At 34.4% G+C, this 13,383-nt stretch overlaps 1 protein-coding gene across 6 annotated transcripts in view; it reads right to left on the reverse strand.

Moving 5' to 3' along the window:
* Nucleotides 1-13,383, reverse strand: part of PLCE1 (phospholipase C epsilon 1) — a 163,230-nt gene that overhangs the window by 124,431 nt on the left and 25,416 nt on the right. For all 6 annotated transcript variants that reach the window (XM_052798490.1, XM_052798493.1, XM_052798492.1 and 3 more), the window contains exon 2: nt 9,976-11,576. In XM_052798490.1, the coding sequence (XP_052654450.1) occupies nt 9,976-11,163 (1,188 nt within the window). In that variant the 5' untranslated portion in view covers nt 11,164-11,576. The remainder of the gene's footprint in view (nt 1-9,975; nt 11,577-13,383) is intronic.

Raw genomic sequence — 13,383 nt, forward strand, 5'->3', positions numbered from 1 at the left:
ATATACAAACTCAGTTCTGAAATTCCAAAATAGTTTGTATGGTTACAAAAATGAACATTTCCTCTATCCAAATCAGTCCAAAAACCGGGGGGGCGGCGGGGGGGGGGTGTCAAGATGGAACCGGAGAAATATGATGTAATGGTCAGGTCATTATGTAGATTCTAGGTCAGATAAATCAAAATATTCTCATATGAACACAAAAAATTGGAACTGCTTGAAAAATTCCATCACACACACCCAAATTCCCCACACAAAGCTTCACCCTGGTGTTTCCAAAGCTGGATTAATTTTCCTGTATCAAATGAGCTCCCTGTGTAGCAAAAGCTTTGTAACCTATGAAAGAACTAGGTACAGCAAACAATACTTCATCTTCTGAATTTCACCATAACTTTACTTGTAATGGTGTCCAACTTAACATGTTTTACTCTTCCATCATTTTATAAAGGTAATTTTAATTCTGAAACAAACCATTGATGCATTTATCTCCTCAGCAGCTGAACCACTGGGAGGAAAAACAGGAAACAGCTGGTCAAAGTTAAAGTGTGATGAGAAATGTGTTCAAAACTAAAAAAAAAAAAAAAAACCAAAAAAACCCACCACTCAAAACTGATCATCATTTACAAAGGCTGGATTTGCAGTTTTTCCAAACCAATGGCAAAGAAACACTGTGCAAGCTAAACAAAATATGCAATGATTCACAAATGCCTTCTAAAGATGAAAGCCTAAAGAACTTTGTTGCTTAAAAGCAGCATTCAAATTATTATAAAAGTCCATCTCCAATCTGTTGGTTCAAGAAAAAAAAAAAGAAACAAAAAACCCTCTATTTCTGGACTGCCAGAGAATAAGAAAATTAATACACTGCTGTTGTAAATATGATCCATGTTATATTTCACGCTTGTTGATAACCTCTACCTATCTTTTCTACAGCCTCAACCTGTTGAGTGACTTGGTGTTAACAGACAAAAGCCTCCTTTATGCTGATGGCAAATCACTAGATGACAATGAATTGTTCACGTAGCAAGAGATTTTGCCTCCTGTAGTTCTCCCTGACTGTATTTTAAGTAAGGTAAGTTTCAAATAGACACGTAGGTGAGCCAGAATGCAAGTTAATTTCATAGAAGGGAAATATTCTGAATGTTCATGAAATAATACTTTTTCCCTTTAAAATATATACATTTACATACACAAGCCACCTAGTGCAGTCCCAAGGTTGTAAACAACAGACAGGAAGTTCAACATTATGGTTCCTATTGCAACCGTAATTTGCTTATATAAAGTAAAATATCTTACATATGCACAGGGTCAGAACTATACCGACCTCAAGTTTGCAAGATGCTCTAAGTCTGCAGCATGATGCTCTAAGTCTGCAAAGTTACTCAAGATAAATTCTTAAGTTAAAACAGAGAAGATTGATGACAGTTTTCTCTCAGGGGTCTTTTTCTTGATCCAACTCACAATCACATTTAGCACAATTCTCCACGGCTCAGATACATTCTTATATTTTTGCTGAAAGATAAACTATTCGGAATTATCATTCAGACCTTTTTCAGCCTAGAAGTATTTCAGCGTTGATTGGCTACATACATCAAAAAAACCAACCAAACAAAAAAAAACCTTGTTTTTTCTTTGCTTTTATGCATATAACTCTAAAATTACCAAATATTAACAGTTGGAACTGGTGGGAAAATTTTTTTGTCCCCCCGCCCTGGAAACTTAGGTTATGTCCCTTCTGCAGACTACAGTGTAGCACACAGCTACTAAGCTGCTGAGGTAAAAGAAAATTTAGCCACAGCATATGGAGAGTGTTTGGGAGAAGTTTTTCTCCAAAACCTGAGTGAGCTCACTAACAACTGCCTGCCTCTTAAGTCTACAGAACAGATGAGATCATCACTTGTTTGTAAAACAGCTAGGACAACAGATTCAAGTCCAGAAGTAGGGCTTCCAAGCAGTGTGGTAACATGAACAGTAAATAACAGCATATGCAACTGAAGGGTACTGAAGCAAGTTTTATATATCAAGTTAGTGATCCCACCTGAATTATTTTACAATGCATTATACATATTTATATAGACAATATTTTTAGTTTAAAACTATAGTATTAAAACTGCTTAATACAAGTTTGGCGTATGTCTGTCTATTAAAATGTTTGACATAAAATTACAGTTCCCATGAAGCCAATAGCTCCATTGTGCACATGCTTCTTTCTCTACCTCCGAGTAATATCACCCCAACAGGAAATTTTAAATAGATTACAATATGACCAGGAGTTCACCCATTCTCTAATACTTGAAGGGAATGCCTAAACCCTTCAAGAACTAAGACTGCTGTAACACAAAACTAGAGCAGCTAATAATACATCCTTTGTTTTGCCCACACTTCACTAATGAAGGTATGTATCTGTTGTGGTTTCTTGAAAACCATTTTTACGGTGTCAGGAGAATAAAGTAAAAATAATCATGAAGAGTACATAAGAATCACTTTTAATCACCTTAAAAGAAGCTCACATTATTTTATGTGGATTCAAAGTCCAAATGGTGGCAACAGCCAACAGGCATTATGGTTACTGAAAAAGCTAAGAAAAAAAAAAAAAGAAAAATCTCCTATTTTCACAAGATTAATTAGATTATTCAGACTCCTACAACAAGTGCATATGCTGATTTCAAGATAAAGACAAACTTTTTCATTACAGTTGCACATTTCCATACTATGACAGCAAATTTATCTGTAGTTATCTATCTTTGAGTATTTGATAGACTAAGGAAATCTTAGGGGTTTTACAGTAAGTGTTGTAAATCCAGAGATGAAAAGACTCTTCTGAACTTCATACAAATGGGAAGACAAGAATATTATCTGTAAATAAGAATGATCACAAGCCAATCCAACATATTTTTCTCTCTCATACTCAGCTAGGGGATTGACGAGTGCATCTCAAAAGTGAGTCTTCAATCTCGGTTCAAAAATTATTGTATCTGGTTACAGTTCAAAATATTTTAAAAATGGATACTTTCACACAATTTGCAGGGCAATATGAGCACTTTCTCATATATGTGTTTTGCAGGGAAGGAACAGCTTCTAACTATGTAATTTTCTAGAGAAATTATTAGGAGAATTGGAAAAAAAAAAAAAAAAAAGGAAAGTGGTTACAAATGCCAGGGCTGCATGTTTATGTTTCCAGCGCTGCCCCACTTCCGACATTCCTGATGAAAGCTGAATGCTGTCACACTGCCCTGAGCCACGCTGGTTCCAACTGCTGCACTGATGTAATTAGCTTTGGTTGGTGTGGGAGCACCCTCAGAGCTCTCCTGTCCCTTGATACTCCAGCTCATATGTACTTGGACAGTACCCAACAGCTGTATTATGTTCAATTGTTATTCCTTTTTTTTTTTTTTAAAGCTGCCACCAGTCTGTATTTTCAAGCAAAATTCTTCATGACCAGAGGCTCATAACCATACTATCAAATCACTTTTCACAAATAGAGAAACTAAATAGCCTCATATCTCTTGGAGGATGCCTTAGAATCTGTGACAAGTATAATTTTACAGTAGAAATTTTTCCTGTAAGTCCTTTATGAAATTTCATACCAATAAGATATATGCCTACCAATTATTGTCAACCCAAGCTTCTACCATTTTAGAAAACTTTCTTTTTAAAAGATCCTGAAAGACTGTAGAAAAGCAAGATAAATTAAAATGTATATGAACTCTCATAAATTCACATTTTAACTATTCACTCACCAACAGAGTGATCTTTATACAGCACAGTTTTTATTCACTTATACCAGAGTAAACAACCCAAACTTTTCAACAGTTCATATAGGTAATGGAGACAACTTAGTTTCAACTGAGAAAGAATTTAGAAGAGTGTCCAACTCTAACACTGTAAAATGAACTCTTTAATGTGCTGCTGGGAGATTTTGTAAAACAGATCTTCATGCTTCTTTACAGTTAATGAACAGTCACTAGAAGGAAAGTCAGAAAATGTGGAAAAACTGAAGGCATAATATATTGCTCTTGCCAAGACTCCCACACTATTGGCTCTAAATACCTAAGTGTGCTCACAGCTAAAACTTATTGTTCGTAATTTGGCCCAAAATTGTTAAAGCTATAAGACAACTGCAAAATAAAACAAAGCATTAAGAGATTTATCTCTAACTCTGTCACACATTATGATAATAAAACTGACTACTTCTACAGACAGAGGGTAAATTTTCTGGTTTTAAAGCTAGCCTTTAAAACTGGAGTAACTCAACCCAAAGCAAATATAAGTATAGACCTTCATTTAACAAAGTTCAATTTATTTTTACAGCACTTACTGAAGGGAAAACATAATTTCATGCCTATTTGGCTTCTCTTTTGCTTCCCTAATTTTTTTCCAAATAGTCAATTTTGCTCATGAACTTTTTTCTTTAAACAAAAGACTGCAACTCCTATGCAAAAAAAGCAAGAAACACAGGGTCCAGGTAGAACAAAAACCAGCTCATCCATACCTACTAACTACTTAAAATATGAATATAAACCTTTTTGTCTAAAAACATGATAACATTAGTAACAGGCCAAATACTCATGAAGAGTCAGATAAAAAAAATTATTGTTAGAGTGGAGGAGAACCCCAACCACTTGCAGATAGTTGTTTTATGTCATTTTTTTCCTGTAAATTCCTTCCAGCATGTTGGACTAGAAATTTTATTTCAAAAAGGAAAAACAAAAAATCTCAACCCCCAAACTGGTCTGTAATCCATAATGTAGAATCACAAACTATCTTCTTTTTTTTTAAATAAAAGTACAAGTATAGCATAAACTTTAGCATAAAGAGCAGTGTTACATTTTAGGTATGCTTGCAAAACTGGGAGGGAAGAGAGTAAAAGTCCAGTTAAAGAATTCCATCTTTTTAAATATGGAGCAAGAAGGAAAAACCTGTGGGAAAACCATATAATCCTAACAGAAAGATGATATCACAGCAAATCTAGACCTGAAATTCCTACAGAAACAAGTAAAAAGAACTGAGAAGTGAAAGCCTGCAAGAATTCAATTTTTTAGGCTGCTTTGTGGGTTATGAATCTCACAGACTTTGGCAGAATAACTTCACTAATAAGACTACTATTGCCAGGTGATTTCATGTGGCCACTCCAACAAGCTTTGTGTCTGTTCTACTAAATCAGACCAGTTATCTGAGTGAAACACAGCACATACACAAGGACTCTTATGCTTCATATTATTATCATTAGCACAGAGGGTAAGTCAGATGCTCTCAAGTTTTTGTTTCACTTCTTAAGAATCAATATAGGCCTCTTCATTATATAAATTATGTTTTGAATACTCTGGAAAAGTTTATCTTCCAAGATACTACAGATAAAAAAGAGGGTTATACTATTCATTCTGACAAAATATTGACAATAAAAGGTTACAATTAACCCAACATCTGAGAAAAGCAACCAAAAAAATGTTCTTCTGAAGTAACGGCATAACTAACCCTTCCTTTGTTCATAAACATATGTTAGCATTTGATGTAAGTGCTCCTGTATTTAGCTAGTGCAACTGGTTGTCAAAACAGTCAAAGCAGACATTATTTCCATGACTGATAGTGAAATACTCAATCTATCTGTATTTTCAGAAATGCCACAAAAGCATGCAACATGAAGATATACTGACTAGAGTTGCTGATACACCTCGGCGGGGGGGGAGCTACAGAGGGAGGAAATCGAGCTCTCTATAGGTTCAGAATTAATACTAACATTTATATTAATTAAAAAAAATATTTATTTTAATTCTGAATGTGTTCAGAATTTAATAATCAATTCTAAACCAAAAAAAGATTCAGGCAAATACTATCTTTTAAACAGAAAATTACTTGTGCCTGGCTTTGTTTCTTTAAAAATATTATCCAAGATGACTATTTTAGATATCACATTAATAAAACAGGACAGTAAAAAATTTTTACCTCTAAATCTTTTTTCTCTCCTTGACTCTTTGTTAACAGATGCCACCAACTGACTATAGCTCAACTTTATGGAAATAAAGAAATCTTAATACGAGACTCCTTACATTAGCCATGCATAATCAAAAAATCCTTGCATTACATTGATTTAACAGATGAATCATAAAAACACTATGGACACTACATGGAAAAAACACATGATGCTAACAAATGCTGAACTACTATACCAAATCATTAAATTAACTGTGAAACACTCCTACAAGGTAAATCTATAATAAAATCATTATTCTATCTGGAAACAGATGTGGGGGCAATTACATTTTTTTTTAATTGTTGCCTTATGAGTATTTGGCATTTCAGTAGCCCCTTAGCAGCTATGAAGAGCAGAAGATATATTAGCAAGCCAACTTCTATCTGAGCAGAGTTAAGCAAGCCAGCAGAATTCTTGCTTCTTAAAGCTCAAACTACTGGCATGAGGAATGTAATGACACAGCAAAGATGGTACTGACGCCTACAGAATAAGCTTAACTAAAGAATTCAGCTATTATGCACTGCAACTGTGTTGTTGCAGCTGTCATCTGGAGGCCTTGAGGTCACTTACCTGGTTTGAGAGAACCACCCCGTGGTAGTCTAGTGAGCTGCTCAAATTTAATATCTTAGTCAACGGTGGACCTGGCTACTTTTGCCGTTTTACATTACCACCACCGCAGAAACACCATCATATCAGGAAAAAAAAGAAGCATACTTCAGCACTATGAACCTAACATCTCACAGACACAGATGGATCAATGATTCCAGAAGCTCTGACTGTTGTAATTAGTCAGACTGCTAATATGATGCAGCTGAGCTGAACCCAAGTAGTAGATACGTTGTGCCACGCCAAGCAAAGCCAACACCAAAGATTGCACTCTCATTATTTGTTTCTATGGCAAACTCTTTGCATTTGCGACATCTTTAATATGTACTAACATGAGGGGCTTGCACTGTTCCAACACAGACAAGCAAATTTCTCATTAATAGATACAACAGCCATGTTACACACATCCATCTGATAAGGGCAAGTACTGCACTGTATATTGCCACAAAAACTGCCTGCAAAATTAGAAAAAATATTCAACATTAAAATCTTCTCTCTTCATACAACACATACATTAAATCCAGAGCAGAGGAGTCTAAATCTGCATACAAAATATCTATAAACAGTAATCATACGCTACATTAAAAAAATACATCATTTCATCTATTTTCTATATAATGCAAAGCCTCAGTCCCACCTTCCTATGTAGAGAAAGAAAAAAGAAAAAATTGTTCAGCAAGACAACAGTTCAGTGCCTTTCCTTTATTAACACTAGAATTTTTATGTAAGGGTTATGCACAAATGAGACACACATTTTCCTACTTAAAACATAAAGGTCTCTATTGTTCCATGTTACACCAGTACTGCTATGAAAACTTAATTTCTCCAACTTTTTTTTCCCCTTGAAGAACAGAACTACTGTTCACTTAGCTGTTCCAAACAGAATGCATGCTCAAAGGGTGAGATAAGGGGAAAGAAAGAACAAATTACCACATTCATTTACTACTTTCTCCTTCTTCCTTTGATTATTAGCATGAAAGCTTCCTACAAATGCTTATAATTCATTAAATTATTTTAACCCACTGCATATGTTCAACAGGTCCATGTATTTGTCACATCCACTGAGTTAATTTCTATGTTTGTGTAAAAACCATATATAATGCTAATAATATAAGCCATAAACACATAGAAATATTACTGCAGAAATTATGTGACACTAAATTAACAGAAAGATAAAGCTAAGAACGCTTGATGCATATTACACATAAGAGATAAAATACAGAGGTTAGAAGAAAAATATTTGTATTCGCCATTTAGAAGAAAGAATCATGTAGTTTTAAGCTTTTTCTAACCATGAGAAAATATTCTGTGCATTGTAATTATGTAGAGTGCTTTACTGTGCCTGTTAATCTTTTGTTCATTTGTAGACAGAACTTTTCCTATTTAAATAATTATTCAGTGAGTACTTATTACATTTATATCTGAGTTTCTGTATGTACTACAAAAAAATCTTCAAATCAAAGCCCTCACACCTCAAAATGCTATACATTCAGTATTACGCAGCAGTGGTGGCAAGTGGTGAAACAGTCATGTATGTTGAAAGTTAAGGAACTCAAGTCAAATTGGAAACGCCCAATGAAGAAACCTAAACACATTCTTCCCTTTTCATGCCTATATAAATGAAAATTACACTAGATCTCAGCTACAAAACATTCTCCCTCCTCTCCCCCAAAAAAGCTTATAATGGTAATACAAACGTACCAAGCAGATACCATGTTAGGTAAATACATGGCTCATATTCATCCCTTCATGGGACCGGGACCATGCACCGTGTAGTGCATGTGCTGTACCAGCAAGTTTGTACTTCCACTGATTAGGATAGTGAATATCACAATAACGAACAGCACCACAAAGCTTTGCAACCTAATACAAAAACCTGAGATACGCATGTTCATAGAACTCTTCAATCAACTATTTAAATGGAAAAAATACTAGTTTCTAGAAAGACATGAGGATATTACTGGAGGGCACAATTGTCATGGAGCCCCTGAGACACCAAGTCCACTCTTCTGTTATCACTGACAAAATTTCATATAATCCATTCTATCAATTTTACAGTTGGACTCAATGATCTTAAAGGTCTTTTCCAACCCAAATGATTCTATACAAGTAGATTAAGTTTTCCTCCATTTCAGTCCTACTGAAAGCTGTTGCAGAGTCTGAGCACTAACTGCTAGAAATTTCTTCCAGTTTTCAACCTACATTTATTCCGGACCAGTTTATAAGCATAGCTTGTCTGACCACACTCTCCTTTACCTTGGTTATTTTCCCCTCCCTAGAGCTTATTCACACATTTTTACAGAGAAAAATCACACCTCCTTTTTTTGCTAAACTCAGTAAACCTCTCTCCTCTTACTCTTCTTGAAAGAATTTCTCTTGCTGTGATCATCCTGCTGGCCCATTCTTTCTCAGTAGTCACATTTCAGATGAATCCTTGAGAATCAGTGGTCAAAATCTTTTACAGATTCCATCAACAACTATTTAATTTCTACCATCACAGAAAATCTTTTACTGCTTAAAATAATTTATTAAGGAAGTGCTGTTTCATTTCCACAATAATAATTTATGCATTCATTATTTCATTCTAAACTTAGAATTTTTTGTATTATCTAATTTAAGAGAATACAAATCAGGGCAATATCAGCACATTAATATACGTTATTCAACTATTACATAATTCTTTAAAATTATTTGCAAGCGTAGAAGCATTATAAATATTTGTAACTTAGGGAAAATACTATGCTTTCTTTTTCAGAGCAACAAAATTTTTCACTGGGATCTAATACTGCCACTTATCATTTTATGCAATTAATTCCATGTCATTATTATATCATTAATATATCCATCAAATGTTTATATACACAAATATGCCATATATATTCAACTGTGTATATCTATAATATATACTAATACATCTATTTTACATATGTATAAATATAAATGCATATTATATACATTTTCTATTTAGAATATAAATATCTATAAAATGTGTATATATTTTTGTATCTGTATATAATTACATTCTTATATATAAATAATATATAGATACAAAATTTATACATATATCTATGTATACGTACCTATATACATTTTATATAGATATATATGTACATGCATACATATGTATGTATGTATAAATTTTATACAGATATAAAATTATACATTTTACCCCATGCCTATTTTAAACCACAATGAGTTTTAAAGGATGAGAATATATTCTTCTAAAAAGCAGTATTCAACTTAAGGTTCAGCGTGGTTAAGTGAAATATCCTGTTCAGTGTTACTAAGTGTTTACTAGTCAAAGGCTTTTTTTTTTTTTTAATGAAAAGGTCATCAGTTTATCAAAACTTTTATGAAAAGAAAAAAAAAAAACCACAACAAAACCAACACTACGGAAAGCTTACCTCGTACCATAAAGACTTCTCAAGAAAGGAATTAAATTCCCATTTTATTAAGGACTGAATTATAGTTAGCTGTTCTGTTGTAATCCTAGAAAGCTTCAAGCCACTGTTGTTTCTCCTTTGCTCAACATAATTCCAAGCAACGGTTCCTATGTGCCCTGAAGGTAAAGTCCTAACAATTGCTCTCGTTCCAGTATAAACTGATTTTTTAACCTCTTTATCATTTTTACAGAAACGTCTTATTAATAAAGTAGAACGTTCCTTTTTGTTTCTAAAAAAATCCTCTTCCATCTCTTCTTCACAGTTATCATTACAGTCTTCAAAATGGCTCAGAAAGGGCTTTGAGGGCATTCTTCCAGTAAAGTTATTTCCACAGAAGTTGTGACCTGAGCATGCCACTTTAACCTTTCGTGGGGCTCTTTCCAGACATAAATACTTATCCCTTAAAGTGTCTTCATACAACTGCTGCCCATTTTCATTCTCACAATTATTTGTCAATTCCATTAATCTGCAAGTGCAGGCTGGGGAACCAGTGGTGTTACTATCATCAACACTTACTGGCTGCAAGCAGTCGTCCAAAATGAAGCTGTTGTGTAAACTGCACAAAGCCATTGATATATTCCTTTCACTAGCACAATGAAAGTGAAAAAAGGCCACTTTATCAGTATCATTGCTGTCATTCTTATTTACTGCTGTCTGGCTTCTTAACGGAGGTCCATTCATTTTCAACTGAATTTCAGCAAGCATGGCTCTTTCCAGTGAAACAGGAATTCCAGTTTCCAGGCATGCCTCTCCCCCTGCTAAAGGATCACAAGATTTATACAACTGGCTGCACGGGATATTGCTCGTGTACTTTTTCTGTACAATGTTACAGTTAATGTTCGGAAATTCCACTGAATCAGGGATGGAGCTGTTCCTCTCCCAGAAGTTTTCATTGCTATTGTCATTAGTCAGTTGTTCTTTCGCCAGAGAGAGTATTTTGGGCACTGAGCCCTGAAGACTTTCTTCTTCAAGTCTGTGTAAGTATGAGAGAGCGTGTGTGGTTTGCCTTCCCGGACTGGCTGTATGTCTTTTTATAACATTGGTGTCCAAAGCATTTTCAGTATTTTCATCTTCAGCTGACTGAGCAGGTATCACTTTACCCTGTGCCACAGAGACGAGAACAGACGCTGTCATCTCCTCAGAGGTCATCTTGACACAGTCTTTAGTTGCTAGATGTGTGTTGGGGATGGTGGGGGGGGTGTTGTCTATCAATCCTCACACCATGTTTTCAGTGTAATAAAAGATTCAGTGCTAATTAATCAGGGAACACATAGTAAAATATACATTGAGTACTTGTTCTTTTTGAACTGGGTTTAAAAAAAATTAATTTTTTTGACAGTTGGGCTAGTAGGCTTTCCCAGCCTTGGATTACTGGCATGAAATACAAACATTTTTAAATCAGCTTCTTACTGAGACATAACCATTTGACTTGTCTCTTCCCACAATTAATTATTCTATCATATGTAGCACACACACTGTTGCCTCAGGTTGTAGAAGACGACCAAACACATAATCCATGTCAAAGGTGCACCTCCCCATAGGGCATCCAAAAAGTTGGTTTTCTGTAAAGAAAAGAAGAAAAATATATATATTGAACAGAATTCATGGCACAAAATCCACCATCACAACTACAACAGAAAGAAATTTTTTTATGTAAAGAGAAGGAACACAAAACAACAGAAGTTAATTATACTGAGACCTAGAGAATTCCAAAACACACATTTAAATCTGTCTTAAAGTCTCACTTTACAATGTGGGGAAATCACAGTCATGTTTTACCTATTTAAATAGCTGTCTTCACTTCACTATGGAAAGCTACATGACTGCAGAAAACTAATTTTACTGAAGCTGTAACACTGAAATTGAATACACAAGATATATACAAAGAAAAAAAGGAAATGTCTTTTCTATAATTTTTCTGACTCATAGCCAGGGTAAGTTAAAACATGTTGAAGAACAAAATCATTTTTAAACCTACACTGTCATTTAAAACTAATTATTTTCCTGTTCAGAACTGAACCCTATCACTACTACAATTGGTTTTGTATTACGTGGTTTTTGTTTTCATTAAACTTTATGTTATTCCCATGAAATCATGAAGAAAACACAGTATTTTTGCCAGAAGTTTACAACTGAAAAGCATGAAGGCAGAGTAGGGTAAAAGACTGAAATATTATCAATAATCTTTTTGACCCCTTTACTTATATACCTTGAGCTGAAAAGTTAACCTGCCCTTCAATGTTGCCATCAATTCTCAGCTTCTTTCCTGCAAACAGCATGATAGAAGTAAATCTTGGAATCAGAAAATAAGAGGTTACAGATAGTTCAACAAAGGAAACAGAATAATAGAAGAGACACACCAGACAAATCATGGTGAATTAAACAAATATACTCTTATATTTCAATTTATCGTATTTAATGTTTAAAAACATTAAGTGTGTTATTAAAAATGTGGAAAATGCAGAAAGTTACATTAAGGCCTAAGTTTACTAAAACAGTCTAAATTCAATAGAAACAAGCAAAAAAAAAAAATTACTTTGAAACTTCAGTAGCAAAACATATCACAAAACTGAGGCAAATCAATGGCTAGGTGTAACAACTTGACTACTGAATTGATCAATCAAATGTTGACCCAGGCACTATCTACATAAGCATAAGGGACTACCTTCTTCAATTCAGTTCATGCAGTTTAGCTAAGCATAATAATTAAATCATCTGTAGCTGATCAAACAACTAGGAATGATGGGAGGGATAAAATCAGGAAAGCTTAATAATGAAAGTAATTTGAAGTGTAAAATCTATTTTGATACTCTTCTCGAGTAACTATGATTAACAATTTTATTTTAAACCATTTTAGAGTGTCAGCTTCCGTTTTTATTGATTACTACTACTCTTCATCCAAAAGCAGTTTGCCACAAATCAGAAGGTAAAACATATAACATAGTCTTTCGTTAATAGGACATTTGATATGCTATTTTCTCACACAATGAAATGCAAAAGTGTAACTAAATGTATCTTGGGGGGGGGGCTCATCAAAAAGGAAAAACAAATTTAAGAAAAGTTACAGTTCGCTACAAAGCCATGGCTTAAAATTTTGCTAGCCTGTCAACAGCTAGCAAACTGTCTCTCTTCAAACAGTAGCTACCATAAAACCATGGGGGAAAAAAATGCAGTTTAATATTTCAATCAAGATTTCAATTTTATTGGTTTAACAACAGAAGAGAGATCAAGAAGGGTCGCAAAGGAAAGTGACAGAGACAGAACAGAGAGCCACAATTACATTCTCCATGCATTACAAAATGCATGTGCATGCCAGAGCAGCCAGAGGAGAGTCAAGATGGGAAACTCGGATCCTGTACAAGAGAGAGA

Source organism: Harpia harpyja, chromosome 10 (assembly GCF_026419915.1).
Source record: "Harpia harpyja isolate bHarHar1 chromosome 10, bHarHar1 primary haplotype, whole genome shotgun sequence".
Lineage (NCBI taxonomy): Eukaryota > Metazoa > Chordata > Aves > Accipitriformes > Accipitridae > Harpia > Harpia harpyja.